We start from the raw sequence: 22182 nt of genomic DNA on the forward strand, positions 1-22182 counted from the left end.
TCTGCCTGGGATGAAGGAGGACAGAAACTGAGCCTTTGCAATCAAGCCACTACTACTGGGATCCTGGAAAGAGGTGCCATGCCTTGCCCTGTTTGTGAAAGAGTTTTCATCAGGACTTCCTCATTTTTTTAAATATACAATAAAGAAAACAAATTGTGTGGGAGAAGGAGCTGCAGCAGCTGAACTTTCCTGTGTAAGCTCAAAGGGATTGTTCATGTTCCCAAGCACAAACTCGGATCCCTAGCTGGAATTTCTGGACTGGGCAGGACAGAAGTCAGCAGAGTTGGTGTGAGAATTGGCCGTGAGGATGGTTTTGTTCTTGGCGACTTGTTCTTTGACTTCTGACTGACAGCTGCCTCTGTCAAGCATCTACAGCAAGCAAGCAAAACCATGTATCTTCACAACATGATCAGCCAGGCGGATTTTTGATTTATTCCTTTTCTTGTCTCGAATGTAAAAAATTGGTAAACACATCAGAAAGCATGCTAAAATGAAAGAAAGCTAAGGTTTGTAGCACGCTGTAGTAAAAAAAAGAAAAAGCATTATGGGCCAGATCCACACTAGCCTTTGCTCTTTCAGTGACTTACTTTGAAACTCTGGGTCAGAGCTGACTGCTAAGTAAAGAGATGCCCTTCTCAGTTCCTAAGGAAGTCAAAGGAACCAGCAGGTGATCATTTCTCTTAAAAAACTATAATCATCTTTAATCACACTCATAAAATTCTTTGTGATCTATGGGTAAAACATCTCAAGAGTGCAGAGCTCTTTATCGTTATAGTGATTTAACATCAAGAAATTGGGGTGGATCTGTGTTAGAGTTCTAGTTTGGATTTACAGTGCACTTTTGAACCCAACTGCTCAAATGTCCCCTCCTGCCTTACTTTGCTCTGTCTCCCAGAGTGGACCTGAGTGCACAACCTGGATTCCTCTCAGATGAAACTGTGTGTCCAGTCCACGGAACCAGACTAGAGCGAGTTTGAAGTAAAGGCCCTAAAAGTGTACAGTGTGGGGGGTCAGACTAACCATTTACCTCCACAGATCCACTCCTGCTGTAGTGTATGTGGTCATATCTAAGTGGTCTGCACATTTTCAAGCATGCTGGGAGAACTGTATTTTTCTATTGTACTAATTTTCTATTTTTCAAGTTATTCAAATAGTATCCCTTTTTAATATTAGGACAGATTGTCTGTATGAGATAGGCCTTCTAATCTCAAATCCACTGATTTTATGACTCTGCATGCAGAGGCACATCAGGGACAGCCTATCATGGGCAGCCTCTGCCTCCCTAAAAAGCTCAGCAGCACTGCTGGCAGGGACTGTCTTCCCATCAGGAAATACAGGAGGTAACTCTTCCTACCCCACATTACAAAAATGTTGAATGACACTTATTTTTATGAAGTTTGTGTACTCTGAACCAAAATTTTGTTCTGTGGGAGTTGGTGATAGAAAACACAATAGATTTTCCATTGCTTAAACTAAGAGACTTGTATCTCAAAAAAGAATTTGTGCGTTGAAGTATAGAAGAGACGTTGCAACTATATAAATTAAACAAAATAGTGCTGTCAGTCACAGAAGTTTGAATTTTAACTAACCCTTGAAGATACAACACCCCTCCAGCTACACAGAGCCCATAACAACACATGGATGGAAATCCATCCATCCATGCACCATTATTTGAGTTCATTGTAAGATGCAGAAAATCTATTTGCAGTCTCTCTCTGTTGACTGCCCTAATCAGAATAATAAAACCAAACTACAAATCCCAAGGACATTGGTACAGCCTCTGTCGTCACATTAAACCGGTTTAATGATAGACCATTTTAATCCCATCAGGCCTGGTCTTATTTTACTGCACTCCTCATGTTACATGCTGCAAGGCTATAAGCACTAATTTTCAAATGGATTCTCCATTTTATTATACCAATTGTACACCGGGATAGGACCACTGAAATAAATGGAATTACAACAGCACAGAAACACAATTTATGGCAGACTCTGGAGACCTCATTTTACTCTCTTTGTCTTAATATAACACATTCCCTGGTAGAGAGCTGTGTACAAATATAACAAGCATATTGCACTGATATTTTCCCCTTCTCTTTTTTCTTAATGGAGCTGCAGGGTGAGACTGAAATAATAAGCCTACACACTTATGAGCCTACTTTTATCTTCCTGGATCTTACGACAGGGAATTCTAAACAAAAGAAAAATCAATGAACATTAAGTTCCTTACATCATTCGTTATTCTAGCTTATTAAAGCCTCTAGAAAACAAATCTGCCACATGTTTCTGGACTTCTCAGTTTGTCTCTGTTGGAGACCAAATTTCCCCCTGCAAAATCCTTGGCTACACCTCACAGTAGCCTTTAAAAAACAGTTTCCTAATTCACCATTTTCCTTGCTTTGCATGCAGCTTTTTTGCTTGTGTAACTACTTCTCTAACTGGATGGTCTATCTAATGCTAATTTATCCTGTTACAAAATTGATGTTTTTGCTATGTGCTGCACATGTTTTGGTTAAACACTGGCAATATTTCAAGCCATAATTTAGCTATTCTGTATACTTCATGCTTTTATAATTCTGTACTTTCAAATCTTCATGACATGTTGTATTGGAGTGATACATTGGTCAACATTTATTTTTATCTAAACAATCTGATATTATTAATTTCATCTGTTACCCCAATATAATTATCCATAAAATGTCTCCACATTACCATAACTGGATTTAAGGGAAAAGGGTTGTTCCCTTGCAATCCTTTCTCAGTGTTCCAAAAAAACATTTCTTTCACCCCTTGTTAATACAAATGTAATTCTCTAAGAGCATATGGGAATAATGTCTATTTACAGAAATATTGAGTGCTATTTAGCAAAGCACTGGCATGAATAATTAGGGGTTTACTATTTATATCCACAATGGTGAAAATAGGTGGAAAAAAGGCACAAAATGCTAAAAGGCAAGACTCCATCAAAGGTCTTGCTCATGTGGAGTCTTACTGAGTAAGTAAATACAATTTCTAGGATGTACCTTTTTTATAGTTTGCTCTGTGAATGAGATGTACACGTTAAGAGCTTTAATACATATAAACATAATAATTAATGTTCGCGTTAGCAACAGGTTTAGTATCACAACTCTAATTTGTGCTGTCACTACGAGATGCTGCGTTAGTTTAAAAAAAATCCACAAAAATGAACAAAACCGTGTCAAAGCATGGATATAGTGTAATAGACTGCATCTCCAGCAAACGGCACAGAATTTTAAAGTCAGTTATGAAATTATAGCCATTTTAAAGTGCACCCTCCTGTTTTCATAGAAAGTATTGCTTTATTTTCCATTGTTAAATATGGGCTGCTCGCTGACACTCAGGTGTTTCTGCTAAGAATATTACAATTAAAGAATAAGCTAAAGTTACAGACAGCTACAGCACTTACACATTTCAATCAGTGGTACTTATAATTAAAAAAAAAAATACAGTCTCTAATCAGCATTTAGTTATGGGCTCTGCCACAGGTGGTCCCCTCAACGCAAGGTGAACTGTTTTGTGGAAGTTCCTTTGTCAGCATAGGAAAGTACTGAAATTTTAGCATGTCTGGGTCTGGTCCTGTCATTTTTCCCACGGTGAAGACTCCTCTTTACTATCACTAGTCTACAACTACAGGCTCCAGCCTCAAGGAAAGCCCAAAGAGGAGTAACCTCTCTCTACTTAATCACTAGTTACTGCCTCCTTCATTTAACATAACAAAACATCTTAAGAAAAGAGTGTTAACTCTTTACCTAATTAAGTATATGCTAGTGAATTGCTGGTTCTCCTCTAATGGATAGCAAAACACCACTTTACGAAAATCAAGATTTCGGAAATTTTAGTAGGTGGTATCTCTAGACCAACAATCAGCTCTGATGAACCAAGACTGCCTTTTATCACACAGAAGAGTCAGACACAGATGCAAAATCATCATGCTAATGCCTACTTTTAATATATACTTTGGGACATTTTGTCAGGATTTAAAACGCCATTTCTTGACAGCTTAGACTGATCTGAGCTGTGTAACACTCGAGCTCTTCACACCATCCCCAGAACACGCAGCTTGCAGCAGCAGTGATAGTGCAGCCATGAATTTTATCTTTTCAAGGATATGATTGAGATGAAAGCTGTCTTGACCACAAAAAATGACGCGTTTCCAGCCGAATCAGCTCCCTGAGCTGGCTCACTGTGCTGTCTTTCCTGAAGAGGACGAGAACAGATGGTGGCAACATGGTAAGAAGCTGTGCCACAGTAGCTGCCGTCACGCATGCTGGTATCTGCGGAAAGTGTGAGGGAATTTGAGGTAGTTTGTCCTCATAGCTACATTAAAGCGTGCAGATCAGATTTACCATGCGCTCACCCTGCTGCATGCAAGCACGCTCTCACTTTCATCAGATTGGGATTAAATGTGGATCTCCTACTCCCCAGGACAGTGCCCCAGTGACTCGCTGTAGACAGATCTGCACACTAGGGAAATCTGTACTCTGTGGGCACAGACTTCACTGCATTTACTCAGGTTATGAATGTAAAAAACTCTGCCAAAATAAAATAAGGCTAAAACTTAAATTGTACCACTCTTACAATGTTTAATGCTATGATTCTTACTTCCAAACATATTCCAAACAATTCTAATTACTTCCAAACAATTCCAATTTTTATAAGTAAACACCGTATATGTTAAGCCTCTCGTGCTCCTCACCAAAACCCAACACCTATTTGAGAGCTAATACAAATGTCTCTTAAACTGACAGTTTATAGGTGATCACAAAACAATCTTTGGATAGCTATCGTAATAGCCCTGCCAAGAGAAAATTCTTGAAGCATTAAAGATGTCATTAACTAGGCTGGATATTCTTTGTGGAACAGCCAAGGGTTACTAGAAGTCTATATTTATATCCTCAGCAATTTCATCTGACGGTCTGTTGACGAGCCAGTTAGCTGATGTTGGTCTCTCCCTACAGAGCTTCACAAGTTCAGGATTGTGTCTTTGATTTTATTATCATTCCAGTCTGTATGCCAGTAAAGATATATTTGTTCCTGGAATACTCATTTCCAGAAAACCTCTGTACTGAACATAATTTTCATTTCTGAGTGCAAAGATTGCTTTGCCATTGGCAACTAGCCACTGCCAGCTCTGATGGGGCTGCTCAGCTAAATTTTCATTTAAAACATGGGCATCGTTTTAATAGCTGGGTTCTGTAGCTCTAGGTTGAATTTTGCAAAATAAAACCTGAACAGTCTGCTTCTTCATCCTCTAAATAAAAATACTTTTAAATACGTACTCTAGCAATTAAATTTTTGATGTAACGCTGGATTACACTGTGAAAACCACTAGATGGCACTGAATGAAAGTCTTTTAAAAGAACTGACTCGAGTAAGAAAATTTTATTTAAAATATTTAAGGATCCACAGAGAGAGCACTGCACTGATTAATATCTAATTGCAGACTTCATTAATGCAAGCCGATTCAAAATTTTGAAAACAAGCCTCATCCCTTGCATTGTACCAGCATATCAACCCTTCCCGGAGGGAGCGCAGTGGCCGTGGCTGGACGCCCTCAGCCTGTCACACCCCTGTCCTGTGGAACGCAGGTACTTGTGCCACCCGGGTAGACCTGAGCAGCAGCTTCTTTTCCCCAGGAAGCTCAACTGTTCAAACCATCCGCACCAGGAACCTGTGCCAAGGGAGAAGCAAGAACCAAGGTGATTTTTTGACATTTAGCATGCCATTTTCGTGTTATCTGCCTCTTTTTGGTTTTGTCTTTGGCTCTAGTAGGACATGAAAACAGACTTTCAGTGTCAGGGACAGATGACAGCCAGCTAGCTGCACAGCACCTCAACTGACAGTGGCAACTAGACCATTCAGTGTTGTCCAAAGCACAACAGGGAGAAGAATTACAGGAGGAAGTACTTTCAGTGCTCTATGTCCCTTAGCAGGCTTTTATCGTGTAAGTAAAATTGGAACAAGTCTCCACACAAGGCCCACCTAGGCACAGCTCCCCGCCCACAGCAGGGCCAGAAAAGGGCCAGCCGCCCTCATGCCAACACCCTGCCCGTGGTGAAACAGAGCAATAGCCTGAAGGAAAAGGGGCAAGGCCGCTCTGGAGCAGCGTAACAACCGACCGCCTTTGTCCCGTCCCGGCCCCAGGGCCTCCGCCCTGAACCTGCGCCATCACCGCAGGCCTCACCCCGCCCAGAGGCGGGAAAACAAGCCCCGCCCCCTGCCGCGCGCCCCCGCGGCCCAAGAGCCCGGCCCTCTCCAGGAAGAGCTCCCCGCCCTCCTTCCGATTGGCTCCGCCTCTCTCCACGTGACACCCAGCCCGCGGCTCAGTGGCTGCGACGCGGGTAGGGGCGGGAGCGAGGGAAAGCCCCTCCCCCCGCAGGCGGGCGGGGGATCGCTTCCGCTCCTGCGCGCTGCGGGGCGCTGGGACGGTCACCGGCCGCGTGAGGCGGAGGGCCCGCGCGCGCCCCCGCCCGCCGCTCCCGGCTGCGCGTGCCCGCGCGCTTCCCCGTCCCCGCCGCCGCTGAGAGGGGCGGGGCGAGGCGAGCGGGCGCCTCAGGCGGCGGCGCGGGTGCCCTAGGCCCGGTGCGGGTGTTTCCCCCCTCCCCGCTCCGCTCCACCTCACCCCACCCTCCTCCGAGTCCCGCCGAACGGGCCAGGATGAGCGGTGAGGACGGGAACGAGGAGTTCTACCGGCAGCTGCAGCTCCAGCAGCAGTACGAGGGCGAGCCTGGCGGCGAGGGCGAGTCCGACCCCTTCACCTACGTGGACCCGGCCGATGGGGCCGCCTACGAGTGGGACCGGGAGAAGAAGGCCTGGTTCCCCAAGGTGGGTGCGGGGGCCGCCTCGGCGCTACCTGAGGGCGGGCGGTCGGGCCCGCTCGGTGCCCCCTCCCCCCTTCCCGTTAGGAGGAGCGGCCTCCTCGCTTGGCTGCGGCCCTCTGGGGGGAGCCTCGCGGGGTGCCTCTCCCTCCGCCCGCACGCGGCCCTGGGGCAGCTCTTTCCCGGTGGCGTGGTGAAGTTTCCCGGGGGAAGGGTGAGAATGAAGAACGGTTGATGTTGGGCCTCTTCAGCACGGAGGTGTCTCACTTGTCTGGATTCAGCCAAATAGATGTCTGCTGCAAAGTCTCTGTGGTACTGAAACACTCTTTTTTACAGGCAAAACCACGGCAGCTGGCGTTGTCTCCGTCTGTAACCTCACCGGCTGCTTTCCGCTCTTTTGTTGGGAAGAGCTGTAGGTTGGCTTTTCTCCTTGGCTGTGAATCTGTAGAATTGCTCGGGCCTGGCATGAAGTCACAGTTATATTTGTGGATCTTAACGAATCGGTACTGCCTTTGACATGTTTAGGTTTCTTTATCACAGTAGCTGTGGTGATCTTTGTCTTTCTGTTGGCAGTGAAGAAGTGAACTAGTCTGTTAAGAAGTCTAAATGAAAATGGAATCGTATATTCCTCTTTTATTATTATCTGAAAACAGTGCACGTGTGAAGATGTCTTGTTCCCTCTCCTTAGATCTTGGAAATGCACTTGAAAATTAAGTGTATTTGTCTTGGAGGCATTCCACAGAATGGAAACATGTTACAGTTTTTATCTTTTATTAAATATTTTAAGTATAAAAAATGAACTTGCAATAGCAACGTGGTACTTAAAGGTGAGAGGGGATGTAGATTTAATGTGTTGAGCCAATGTACTGATCTACAAGTGAAATAGTAGTTTTGTTACTATGTAACAACGAATGAGGGCAGTGACTTAACTTAGAAGTATTAAGACATTTTATAGCATATACTTGATAATTATAATGTGCCAGTCCTTATTTGTGACTCTGAATTCATTGCAATTCAGAGAATCTGAGTGAGAATGAAGCCTGTAGTGCCAGGTTTATATGTGTGTAAACCTAGTAAGGTGTCCATGTAGCAGATGGCTTACAGAGGGGTAAAAACATGTGAGGAATCCAGGCTCACAAAGTGGAGCAGTGGAGAACTGAGTATCCCTGGCTCCCTGTGGAGTGCTGTATCCAGTAAGCACAGTAACTTCTTTTAAAAGCGTTCTTTTCTTTCCCTGTTCCTTCCCCTCTTTCTCACCTCTTTTTTAAATTTATCTATTCTTCTCAGGAGCACTGGTCTTTCCTAAATGCCTTTCTTACCTCAAATTTCCATCTTGGAGAGGAGAGAACATTAAAAGTTGGTCAGATTATATAGGAACAGCAAAGTTCATTAGTAAATATGATGTATTGTAGAAGTTGGTAAAGAATCATTGTGAAGGACTTTGTGTTAGAGATAGGTCACTGAGCTAGATATCATAGTATCTCAGGTTACTTCACTTTGCTGATGATTATTCAACAGAGTGTTTTATCAAAATAGTTTTAAGAGACTGCAGGAGCCAGAAGTTGTAGTTATTTCTCTCCTCCATGAGCAGTAATAAAATTCCTTATCTCTGTTCTCTGACAAAAGACTAAAATATTCTGACTAGTCTAAGTCAATGATCATCTACAGACTAGTATTGCACTGCTACTCTACTTTGGGAGTAGTGTCTGCTGAACTTCTACTGAAGCATATTTCAAAGCAGTGCAAAAAGTTAATGATATGAACTGTCAACATTCCTCAGAAAAATTTGGACATGGTCAAATATTTAATAAAAGTGCTTGCAACTTTGTGTGTTATTTAATGATTTTTATTTCAATGGTACTGTATTGTGGATACAAACTTCTAATAGTCCTTCACAGACATAGCACAGAATCGCGTGTTTGAATTCATCTGCCTTCATCACAAAACAGACATTGGATGTCTTCTGTAAGTGTAGGGTATCTGTTCTTCATTTGGTTAATCTATTCCTTTCCATTTCAGTGTGACCAGTAGTTAATTGCATGCTATAGCATGGCCTGTAGTATTGTATTTCTTTTCCTATAAGCTTAATTGCCCCAAACTGTACAACTATGTGGGTATGGAGATAGAACTGATCTCTTTCTGTGAGGTTCTCCACCAGAACTGGATTGAAGTCCCAAGTAAGAAATTCTGTGAGAGTTTGTTTTCCATGCAGGCATGGTATGACGTAAGTTCCAATAAAAGCCTTTATACTTGTATAAATTCCTTTATGCTTGCAAAAATGCATTTTAAATTGAAGTAGCTGTAACGGTGTATGTGGTAGGATGATAGCGTATTATGGAAAAAAAGGTCTTTGTTGTTGACTGGCAAAATTTGACAGTCCATAGTAGGTATTTTGCTAAGAATAAATTTAACTTTACATGAGAAGGCAGTTCCCCCTGAAGTTGAAAAATAATGCTGCTGCAGGAAGGTGGCTAGTTTGTTGCAGGTTTGATCACTAATTTATCAGTAGGTTCTGATGAAAATGAATAATATTGTTCACGAGAGAGTTTAAAAGCTTCTTAATTCCCTGGATTTCATCAACTGTTGAGACTAAGGATTTGCTAAAATTGCTAGTGTCAAATATAATGAACGTGATTTAGAACAGTCTCATTTTCTTCACTAAAGGTGGTTGTACTCTTCCTTTCTCTTGACACTGTATTATGTCATGTCTGTAAGAGCAGCCACTTTACATTCCTGCTTGAGGTGTGTTGCAAATCTTGTTTAGTGTAGGAACTATTTCATGCTAAACTTTTAAGTTATATTGAGCTCCACAGCATCTTGTGTTATTCGTGACAAGCCTGTTCCTGTCAATTCTGCATTTTTGATTTGTCATAATAAAAGCTTAGAGTTGAAACATCAAGCTTCAAATCACTATGGAAGATACGAGATTGCATTATTTTCATTGACACTACTGTCCATTGCACTGCTGTCTTACAGTAGCTTAATGACATTAAGTTTTGTTTCCTTCTGAATATGGATGAAGCAAGTGCAGCACAGGTCAGAGTCAGGTAAAATTTTCAAAGGTTAATGCTCAGCTTTGGGAATAAGTCAGAGTGTGTAACTTCAGAAAATACTTCATAGTGCAGTGGCGCTAGCAAAATCAGCTATGATGTATTTATTATCTCTTTGCACATTATTGCTAGTGGCTAGTATTAAAATTTACCTGGCTGGAAATACTGGGTGTAATATGTAGGGGTTTTTTGTTTTGGTCTCTAAAACATAGACATTAGCCAATCTTATATTTTATCCAAAAATAGTCTCTCTCTGGAAAAGAGCAAGCTAATTATTTGTATGTAGGATATAAAGTAGAGTGTACAGCCTTACAGACAGTGTGTTAAGATACCTCTCAGTCTTAAGTGCAATATTTATTGTCTGCCAACACAAATATTTGTCATCTCTGAAACAAAAGGCAGAAGCCTACAAAGGGCAGTCATCATATGTGGAAAAGTTGTTGCCTTACCTTCAGTGTCACTTTCTCTCCAACATAGTCAGGAGCACTTGGTTTCTGTCCTTCAGGCAAATCCAATTTATGTGGAAAGCAGAAAGGCTCACTTGAAAAGAGGCAGAACTTGTGAAATGTTTGTTTAAAAGCTTCACGTGCTGTATGGAATTAGGGTGTTAGTCTAGTTCAGGTAATGCCTGAACTGATTGTTCTTGTTGTGCATATGGCTTTACAAAGATGTTTTAAAAACAGTTTTAAAATAGTTATTTTCTCTGTTGTGGATTAGAAAATGACCATCATCTAGTTAACATTAAAACACAAACCTGAATTTGTACTTCTTCGAAATTTTAGATTAAATTTCCCAATTTCTTTTCAGATAACAGAAGATTTCCTGGCAACATATCATGCCAACTATGGCTTCCATGCAGATGATAAAGACAGTTCATCTGCTTCTGGCACAGCAACTGAAAGTAAGCAACCAGTAAGTTCGAAGACATCAGGAACACAACCATCAACAAATGAGAAAAGACCACAGCAAACGGATCCAAAACAGAAAGCGGAAAAACGGAAGCTTGAGCCAGGTAAGCGACAAAGCGTTTCTCTCTGTGTAGGCTGCAACCTGTATAGTACTGAGTGGAAACTGGCAATTGTTCAGCATTACCATGTAGAGCAAAAATATGGGTTGTTCTGAATGTTTCCAGAATGGTTTTAAAAATCTGTGGTGCTTCATAGGTATCTTCCTCAGGCTGCGTACAAGGTGGAAGAAAGGCAAATTAAGTCATGTTCGGAGCTTTTCCTGTGAGCAAGCAAAAATTCTTAGAAAACTGATGGAATGTGAACATTAGTGTGTGGTCCCATTTTTAATATATTGGCATAGCTGAATTAAAACTCTTGTTTTTAGGATGGTTTCATGTTGAAGAAGACAGAAACACAAATGTTTATGTGACTGGTAAGTAATAGTGTTTATTTATCTACTTTGAGGTAAAGATGGTAAAAGAGACTCATATATGTCTCACTTCTAATATTATCTATTCAGTCTGTCACTTGCCAGCTACTTAGCATCATGTTCCTGACTGCATAATGTCTTTGTGACCTTTAAGTTGCAGATATGGGAAAGTAATATAAGGGACATATTCCATGCTTTTGTCTTTTAAATGTGATACTCTGTGAGCTGTGTCAGCCAAGTCACTAATTATTTTTTTTTTAAATAAGCTACAGCCAAGAAAAATAATTTCTGCAAGCTCCTAAGGAATAGGGATAATGAGAACGAGTTTATAATAAGATGGTGCATTGACTATACACATCACTTAATATTTTATTCTTTCATTTTTATTTGATTTTATAAATACATAATTAAATTATTAGATAAGGAGGAGGAAGCACTACAAACAAAAAGCTGGGAATAGATGAGCAAGTAATGGGGAAGCTCAAATGAATCTCTGCATTTATTATGATATTTCTCTACCTGTTTTGGATGTTGGGGTGCTGTCTTTAGGTGCATACACAAAGGTACATCTGGTGGTTCTGAGCAGTCACAGAAATGCACACACTTGAATTCATAAAAATCTTTATCCAGGCTGAACTAGCGTAGAACATTCACGTAATTTTCTCCTCCATTTTGTTTTTTCTTGTCCTCAATTCAAAGTTCAGACTTCAAAAACTCCATACATTACCAAGTTGCTTTTTTTGTCGAATTTGTGGGTGGAGAAAACAGTCATCTGTTTATAGGTTGGTTTGCTGGTGTTTTTTTTTTTTGTCTCTGATCCCTAGAGGTGCTGTAGAACTTAAAACTTGGGCAGGATAGTTACACTCGCCTAGGCCATTGCGTCCACTGCAATGTCAGTATTTAGCCAGTGCTAAAGGTCTGGCTCTGCATATTAGGGAGCGCAAATACGTTGCTGTATGTTACACCTATTAAAAAGTTAAAAGATTTTCAAAATATTGGTATGAAGTAATGTTTAAAAGGTAATATCAAAAATATTGGTGTCAAGGGTGATGCTTTCTTATGGCATATGTAAAATTTTGTCCTTAAGTTTGATGTCTTTCATTTAAAGAAGCACTGTGGGGGTTTTGTTCTAATGAGGTTATTAAAAAAAAAAAAAGAACATATTCAAGCCTTCTGTTTTAATTTTGCAGGTTTACCTCCAGACATTACAAAAGATGAATTTATACAAGTCATGTCAAAATGTGGTATCATTATGCGAGATCCTCAGACAGAAGAACACAAAATCAAACTGTACAAAGATAAGGAAGGAAATCTTAAAGGAGATGGCCTCTGTTGCTATCTAAAGGTCAGTGGTGCACTGAAACACAGTTTTCCTTCCTGTTGAAGATAGTTGCGGCCACTGTTTCAGAGTCATATTCAGAAGATTCTTGAAATAGCTGAAGTATAACTTCAAATTTAGGTGTCTGTTTTAAAGGTGAAAACGACTACTTACCTGCTTGTGCACCGCATTTGTTTCCTCTTACCCACCCTCACCTTCCCCCTGAAAACGTCCATAATACCTGCTGAACATGTCTCTACATGTTTCTCTCTTGGGTGCCAGTGATAATGGGGTGAAATGGGGGAGCTCTTCACCTTTTACTTTGAAAATATGCCACTGTGTGGCCAAGAACAGAAAAATAATGAGACTGGAATGATCATACTGTAGCCCTGTATTTACAGCTTTTGGTTGAGAACTGGTTAGGTTCAGAACTGTTCCTGAATTTTGTATTAATCTATAAAAGTTCCTTCATGTGTTTCACTTGTGAATCATTTGGAAAGTTAGTGCTTTGTAGGTGCAGTCATCTTTAATTCTGCAAGAAGCACCAGGCAATACTATATCAGTTGCCTTGTAGTCTATGCTAGTTTTGTAATTTTAGTAGTCAGGGCTGTTTAGTGCACAAGTGTAAAGGCAGTGTCCGCTCTAAAGGACTTTCAGGAAAATTGATTAAAAGCCTCAACATTTGCTGTTCTTGGAAAAGTGATACAAGCTTTATAGAAAATCAGCCCTCTGAATTTTTTTTATTTTTACTTTGAAGTTCATCAGCTTGCTTGATCATTGCAGATTGCTTTCTATGACAGATTTGAATGAAATGCATGCAGTTGCTTTTGGGAGTGTTAATCTGCTATAACAGTGGTAAAGAAATACTGGATTTTGATAAAACATTGCCAGCTGTGTGTCAAGAGACTGGAAAGAGATACGGCATTGTGGTTTTCAGTGATAGGAAACTGATTTTTAGCACAATATTCTTAAGTAAATGTTACTGAAATAATTTGACTGTGCCATGTGCTTTAAAGCTTGTGCTCTATTTTATCTTCAAATAGAGAGAATCAGTTCAACTTGCATTGAGACTTCTGGATGAGGCAGAAATTAGAGGCTATAAATTGCATGTTGAAGTTGCAAAGTTTCAACTGAAGGGGGAGTATGATGCAAGCAAAAAGAAGAAGAAATGTAAAGACTACAAGAAGAAGTTATCTCAACAGCAGAAGTTTGTATTTTTTATTTCAGTAAAATATTGCTTGAATTCTAAGTGCTATTAGTAAAGCGCTGCTTTCTTTCAAATGCAATGCTAGGAGTTATGCAAAAATTAAAGTCTTATCTGACAGCAAAATAGCTTAAATAATACACGTTTGGACGAGAGGAACTCCTAAATTAAATGTTGACATAGTGAACTTGTTTGTGATTGTCACGTTAAAATAATGCATAGGGAACCAAGGTCTTTTCAGATACAGAAGAGAATATGACAATTCTGGGGAGATAAAAGACTTTTTCTCAGTGTGTGAGAGCGTGCAAGTCCTGTCATGATATCTAGACTTACTTCTATAAGGTAATAACACTCTGGCTGTCCGCATATTGCTTGTACCATACTTCACTGTTGCAGAGGGCAAGAGATGCTGGCTTCCATAGGAGCAAATACTGAAATATCTCTAGATTCCCCCAGACATCTCTCTGGTATTTTTTTTAATTGTACTGTTTTTTTCAATTGTACCTAGATGCATTGCTTTTGTCACTTAAAAATTCTTTTTCTGCCTTTTGGAACCAAGAAGGTGCGGATTAGAGAAGAAAGAAGTTTGAGTATATAGGACTCTCTACTATTCGCATGAAAGCAACATTCTATTAAACATTTTAAATAGTAATGCAGAAGTATTTTGCCATAGTTAAAGGGAGCAAAAACTACTTGATATTTTATCGGTTAAAAATAAAAGTAGCTTGAAATGTATCTGCCTCAAAGAGAAATTGCCAGTTCTTGCTATAAGAAGTCTCCAGTATGGAGAGAGAAGTATGAAACTAATGAAACTGCATTTGAGAGTGATTTGTGTGAATAAACTGACTTCAGTTGGCATTTCCTTTTGAGTTGAGCATAATTTATTTACAAAACTACCTTCATTGGAAATCCAGGTTTTCTTCAGCTAAAGTAGCAGGTACAAGAAGGAACTTAACCCAGATTTCTCTCCCCAGTATAAGATTTTCAGATAGGATATGAAATAGACATTTCTATGAGAAGTAATGTTTTTTGTGAGAAGGCAAAGTCATAGAACAGATGCCCTGAGTTTACGTTGCTCGTTTGTGGCAGTGGCTCTGTACACTGTGGAACAAAGATACATCTTGCAGCAATGCTTGTGTAAGATTCAGGGTGTTCTTGCATGCTTGTTTAAATAAAAGCCATTAAATTTCACCAAAGAAACAGTGGATCTCCTTTTTTACAAAATAGAAAAAAATAGTAAAGTATTGACATTTTTATTACACTCGGCAGCAGCTGGTTCCTGTAGCTGAGTTCATAGTAGGAAGGAATTAAACTTAAAGATTGGATTTTCCCAGTGTTTAAGAAAATGCTTTGATTTTAAAAATAATTTATATTCCCTTTATGAGCATTTAAGTACCTTAAAGCCTCAACTGCTTTGTAGAAGAAGTGGTAAAACTGAGTGATTATTGCATTTTTTTAGAAGAATAATGTAACTCTTTGTGTCAAAATACATGTTTTAGTTGATGTACTGCAAGAAATGCCAAATTAATGATTTTTTTTCAACAAATACTTGTAGAAACTGAAGAGAGCCGCAACAATATCTTCTTACTGTTGCTTCATTTCATTAGACAGCTGGATTGGAGGCCTGAGAAGAAAGACGGCGCAACTCGAATGCGACATGAACGCATCGTTATTATCAGGAATATGTTTCACCCAAAGGACTTTGAGGTAGGAAGATGCAGTTTACTACTGTAGATTGTGCTGTTGTAGTTCATATTGTCATAAGAATTTTAGCAAAATCCTAAGCAGATGAGCAGAAAATTAAACTTACTGTTTGGACAGTGTTTTTTCCTGTGCCAAGCATCTGCTTAAAATTCATTCGTCTATTTCCAAAAAGCAAGAAAAAGATGTTGGTAAGGATATATTTTTCAAATCAGCCTTTCTCACTGTGTATCCTTTATTCCCCAAATATTCCTTTCTGGGATGGAAAGAGGAGTAAACAGTAACTAAGTTAGAATGGAGAAACGAGCACAAAATAGCCTTATTAATAAGTAGCATTTATTAAATGACAATAAGAGCTGTTTGCCAGCTCCCAAGTGGCTTTGAAAATGCAGCATAACAACACTTAATTTATGAACTTTTAATAGATTGGCAGATGTGTTCCATTGGTGACTGAGCAAAAATAAAGCTGAGAGAAGCGTGTGCTTCTGTTTAATTTAACCCATGTGATTGCATTGCAGGAGGATCCCTTAGTGCTAAATGAGATCAGAGAAGATCTGCGGACAGAGTGTGAAAAGTTTGGTCAAGTGAAAAAGGTTCTCATATTTGATGTAGGTATTTTTTATGTGTTGTGTTGGCAGAATTGATGTAATGTGTAAATGTGCAAAACACATAGGATTCTTTAAATATGAGCAGAGCATTTATTTGGTTTTGTGTGTTTATTTCATGAAAACTTGACCTAATTTTTCAGTATTTTAAAACTAGCTCTTTTGGAAATTAATTTCTGAACACTTATCTACTTCAGCCTATGTGAAGGCAAACTGTAACTCTTTCCAATAACTTAGATCCATGTCACAAGTTTGAAAGTGTATAAAGACATTTATTTGTAGCTAAACTAGCTGAAACATCTTTGTTTTCTGTGTTCAAAAAGTCTGTTCAACAGTGTACCAATAGAACAAGATGTGTAAACTTGCAAATTGAATTTTTTCAAACACGATTATGTATGATCAGGATGGAGCTATATCTCATAGATTTTGTAACACAATCTAAAAAAAAAAAGGATGTTGGAATAAATACGCTATTTGGAAATGAAAGTTGTCTCTCCTTACAGCGACACCCTGATGGCGTGGCTTCTGTGTCATTTAAAGAAGCAGCAGAAGCTGATCTGTGCAAGCTAACTCTAAATGGAAGGTGGTTTGGTGGCCGTCAGCTCAGTGCTGAAACATGGGATGGTGTAACGGATTATCAGGTAGCCTTTCATGGTCCTATTTTATCACGTATTTCTTCCAAACTGTAAATCTGTTTTAATTTGAGAAGTGCTTGATGTTCCCTTCCCCTGTCCACCCCTGCTATGTATTGCTTCCCCTCAAAAACTGGTGGGATGTCTCAAAAAAAATCATCCTTAATTATTCAGTTTAGCAAACATTTAAAGGACCTGTTTGATGTTAAAAATTGTGTGTTGGGGATGTCAGCTTAGATTAGCCACCGGATGTACAGATCATTAGTTCACAGTCAACAGGGCCTATCAGAAGTCTTGAGAAATTATTGCAGTATAAATGTTAGTATAATTTTATCTGTGTAAATATTCATTTTTACAAGTATAACTTTGTAATGTGTATAAACTTATCTTTAATAGGTGGAGGAGACTGCAAGAGAAAGGGAAGAAAGGCTCAAGGTGTGGGGATCATTTTTAGAGGATCCTGATGCAAAGGAGCAGCAAACTACATCTGGTTCAGATTCTGCAACAAGTAGTGTTAAACTGCCTGAAGGCAGACAGCCTTCAAAAGTTAATGACACATCTAAGGAGGATGTAAATGATGAAGCCCATAAGAGGGAGAATAATGGTGAGGGCATTAATGAAGATGGTGCTCCATCTACAGACAGCAGCCTTGCAGGCAGTGATGTTGAAGCAGATACATAACATCTTTAATGCTTTATGAAAGCATGGGGTTTAGGGTGATGTTTGAGTTTATCCCTATCTTCAGGGTGACTGCAGACAATATTCATATGAATATATACATATTAGAATGTCATCAACTGTGTGCTTTGAAGTTTTCATTAAAAGCAGTATTTAATGAGATTCTAAAAGTTTGTATTAATTGGCTGTTCAGGTAAAGTAACTCAAGTTGCCAAGAATGCAGTAAAACTCATCAGGCTTCTTTTGTTCTAACTATGCTTGTCAGTGTTTCATTATGTAAGTGTGAAATACGTTCCAACCCTTAAGTTTGTGTAACTATATGTAACTTCAGTGATGCAAAGCTATTGCAAGATTTGTGGATTTTACTGTTAATTTTCCTGTACCCCTTGGACCTTGGTATCTCATCCTTAAAAATGATTCTTGTCCTGAGTACATTGGATCATTTTACGGAACAGATGCTGTGATATGTATAGGGTGAATGCGTTGGATATGTTGCTATGCATTAAGTAGCAAATAAGAGTAGTACGAAGTTGCAAACTTAAAGTGGAAGACATACAGTGTTGCCATAGCCAACATAAGGCAAACTGAGTGAAGATAGTTTATTAGATCACAGCATTGAGTAAATGATTTTTTCTTCCCCTGTTTAGATCATTTTTTGATGCTTAGATCTTCTGTTGAGGCTGGAATCATGTCAAGGAGACTAGAAGTGCTTGAGCACACACATTCTAGGCCATAATGAAATAAGACCGATCTTAAACTCTCATGGTCTGTATGCAGTAGGTATGCAAAATAGGCTTTTTGACAGATGTATTGGCTTTGTTTAGGTTTTGCTTTAATATTAGAGTAGAAGTTTTTATTTAACTTCGTTAGGATGATGAGTGTGAGTTCTCTTAACATTCTAGTTTAGCCTTACATGCTCTTCAAAGTGGGGAGGATCTCCGATATTTCATAAAATTTAAAGACTTTTGGCAACTTGAAGTACATTTGTTGTGCAAAAGTTAGAATATTTGAAAATATGCTTTCAAATAATATTGTTTTAAATGGAAAAAGCAAATGCTAGCCCTTTTAGAAATATTTCCAAAAGCAAGGATTTAGAAGGCATTCTAACTTAAGATATCTTAATAAGTGGCAGACTTTCAAAAATAACTTAGGGGGAGCTGTGTTGGACATAGCCATTCTTAATTTAGAATCCCATTATTTTGATACCTAAAGATAGAAGAAAGTGGATTTAGGCAGTAACAATTAAAATATTGCTGCTAAATTCATAGCATGCTGTTCATTTGGATGGTTACTAGTGCACATTTGTAAGGAGATTCTTTTGAATTTTTTAAATTTACATTGGATTACAAGAAACCATAGATTCTAATTCTTGTATTTCCATCCTGAAGTATTCACAATACTCTGAAAATTGATATTTTCAAACTTTGTGCTCTGAGTTTACCATCTATATTTTTTTCCAGAAGTCTGTATGGTACTCTTAAGTTTGTTTTGGTTTTTTATATGTAATCAATATGTATGGGTAGCTATGCCAACCAAAACATCAAAGTTAACGCTTGCCACTATGGTTATAAATTATCTTTTTACGACAAAATGTACAACAGAGATGATATTTGAATTCAGGGTTTAAAAGTGTGGGGGCTCATTATGAGCTGGCATGACAAATTTTCAATTTTAAGTTGCATTATAAAGAAGAGCTGTAACTCTTGCTAGCTAAGGAAGACCATTTTATTGTCTTTGGAAGTGTGTGGATTGTACGTTTCAGCAGAACAGGTGTTTGAACAATTCAGGGAATCTGAAATACTGCCTGGTTTGTAGCTGCACGTAGTGGCATATTCAGATTACATCTCTGGGTTGTGTTAGTTCTGCCTTAGTTATTTTTATTGGTGACAAGCACCACAGACCTTTGAGGGCTGGAAGTTTTTGCATATGAAGAGTGTAATTTAGTGTGGTGGGTACTGCTTTCAGTGCTCCTTTTTTCCTTCCAGCTTCTAGACTCCAGGCTTTAGATCTGTTAGACTATTGTGTTTTGTTAGCTTTTTTTGAGAGACTAGTCATATAACACTCTACACAGTTAAATCACCTGTTTTACAGTGGAATTGCAACTGATATAGGGAAACTGTTGACAAATGTATAAATATTGTACAGTTCTATGAAGCCTTATCATGGTATCAGATATAAAAAATAAGGTTAGTGTTAGTGTTTGAAAAAGGACTTTGAAAAATAAAGAATCATTATGTGCAGTAACCTTCCTCTCTCCAATTGATGTACAAATTTGATTGGCTTGCTTCAAAAGTCAAATGTGATGTTAGTCTTTTCACCTTTTCCTCTAGACTTCACACTGAAGTAGAGCACCAACAAAGACTGAGACCAAATGCTTTCCTGGCTTTCCTATTAACTAGGATTCTTAAGAAAATAAAAGCTGTTTTTCCATGAAAATATGTTGTTCTGAAGTGCGGCATTACACTCAAACTGGTGTTTTCCTTTTGTCTACCTCTGTTATTCCCCAGTAAAAAGTAAAAATATATTTTTATAAACTATTCATTGAGTTATTGAGGCATTTAATAGTCTAAGGAGAGGTTAATGCAGCTGTGACTTTCTTTTCAGCAGATTTTCATTGAGACCGAATTCTTTTGATGTTTTCCTTTTTTAAATGATGCAAATTTTTATAAATTAATCTGAACATAGATTAAAACTTTTCACAAAAGTTAAACTTACTATTTTGAAAGATGATTATTAAGATCTTGTAGTACAGAGCAGTAATGTTTAATACCAAATTTTAACAAATCTGAAGCTGAACAAGCTGAGTTGCTTTTTAAACATACTTTTTTTTTCTGACTGAGCATCATCATAAATGAATTGGTAAGAAGTTAAAAGCCCAATGCAATTTTTACTGTATTCTTTTAATTAAAAGTGCTTTCTAATGACTTGTCTTGCTCCTTAGAAGTGACGAAATCAAGCATTTTTGCTCAGTTTCTAATTTTTCTTAGGTTCCATTCCAGTGTTCCACCATACTGCGTGTTCCTTCATCTGTAGGCTTTTGGTGAGAGGTTCAGTTTAAGAAAAACAGTCTCCTTCCCTTTGTATATTATGGAAACAATAACTAGCAGCAGGTTGAAACAATTTGTGGATAATCTTTGTTGCTCAGTTTTGAACTAGAGAAATAACCGTTTCTACTAATTTGCACAGTGTGACAAAAAGGATGTGAAACCACTTAAATATAACAGCAGGGAAAGAGTATTAACTAACTGGTACTTCAGCAAAATTCAGCATAGATAATCACTTTCTTAACCATGCAATACAAAGTCAGTTGCTTAGCTTCAAGATATATTGGTAGTTTGCTTTACAATCAAATGCTATTTAGTGGTTTGCTGGCAAGGTAATTGTACGGAGTTAAAAGTATTCATCAAAGATTACGTGGTTTGAGGAGCGTGGCCAAGGTAGACATCTGGAAACAAAAAGCCCCAAAAGAAAAGACATGTAAGTTGTAGCAGGTTCTCGAATGTTCATATACAGCTGTAAAGAGAGAATTAGTTTCATTTTGCATCAAAATGTTTATCTGTTTCTCCTGCTGACTTTTTTTAATTACTTTTTTAATTGAATTTCAGTCCCTCGTACAACTTACATTTTGTATAAGGATTGCAATTCACTTAAAATCATTAGTATGTTAAATGCAGTGCATTTTAGCTAAAACATGTCCTAGACATTATTCAGTGAAGGGTAATCTATTTACAGTTACAAATACTTAGCTTAATTCACTTAAGAAAGCTTAAAGGTATTGGATGCTTCATAGAAACCCAAACTTGCCTTTAAATTTTCCGGTAAAATCAATATCCATACCCTGAATTCTTGAACTGTATAAGCTAATCAAATTCTTAAAAAAAGGAAAAAGATATATACCTATAGATTTTAATTGGATTTTAAATTCTTATTTTTATTTCTGAATTTGAGGAAACATACTGCAGTATGATAAATGAATTATGTAAGTTGTGTACTTGTGTTGATTTGACTTGTGTGTATTTTAGTGCTCACTATACAAGGCTTGAAGTCTTACTGTCAGGATACTCTGAAAGTTCTGTAAAATATTTATAGAATTATGAAATCTTTTGCAGCAAATTGTTTTTTGCTCATTCTGTAATATGAAAGTATATTGTTAGATTAAACTTTTCAGTACGTTGACTTGGAATTTTTCTGACAGGTTATTTTCTTTCAGTAAATTAAATTGATCATTTTCATTTATCCTTTAGAAAACCAACATTTAAAAAAAAACCAAAACCATTTGAATAATATCTAGACCTGTGACAGCATCTGAGAATCCCTTGATTTGTCTTCAATTTTGTTTCTTAAAGGGGTTGTGTTTTATACTACCTTTTTAATAAACAAACTCATGAACAAAACAAGTCTTTTCTGATTAGTTTTGAGATAATGTATTTGTCCTACTTTTGGCCTCAGTAAAGGTACGGCAGCATTTGGTGCCCGGTGACTTCAGTTTATAAAGCGTATGTGTTAACAGGCCAGAGCTTTCCAAGTGGAGTCCAGCAGACGTGTTGCTGGAACTGTAAGTGTTTACAGTGGGACGTGGTATTTGTTCCCTCTTTGTGGGTTTTGCCTCGGACTTCATCCTGGCTTGGTGTGTTAATGGACCCTGCCCGCACATGAAAGGAGCGGGAGGAATGACTGCAGCACCATAGTTAAAACTGAGAGTGTGTGGGAGGGGGGTTGTTTGTTAAGGACAAACAGAATTTCAATTTTTATTCTCGGAAATGAAGATTATTTTTTTT

At 38.4% G+C, this 22182-nt stretch overlaps 1 protein-coding gene across 1 annotated transcript; it reads left to right on the top strand.

Annotated features, from left to right (window-relative positions):
- Positions 1-6469: 6469 nt before the first annotated feature.
- HTATSF1 (HIV-1 Tat specific factor 1) lies at positions 6470-21587 on the top strand. The gene is made up of 9 exons (XM_074834727.1): positions 6470-6846; positions 10697-10901; positions 11222-11269; positions 12457-12611; positions 13628-13791; positions 15396-15495; positions 16008-16097; positions 16598-16735; positions 17123-21587. The coding sequence occupies exons 1-9, from the start codon at positions 6679-6681 to the stop codon at positions 17405-17407; spliced, it is 1353 nt and encodes a 450-aa protein (XP_074690828.1). The 5' UTR covers positions 6470-6678; the 3' UTR covers positions 17408-21587.
- Positions 21588-22182: the final 595 nt, after the last annotated feature.

The sequence above is a fragment of the Strix aluco genome, chromosome 10 (assembly GCF_031877795.1).
Source record: "Strix aluco isolate bStrAlu1 chromosome 10, bStrAlu1.hap1, whole genome shotgun sequence".
NCBI lineage: Eukaryota > Metazoa > Chordata > Aves > Strigiformes > Strigidae > Strix > Strix aluco.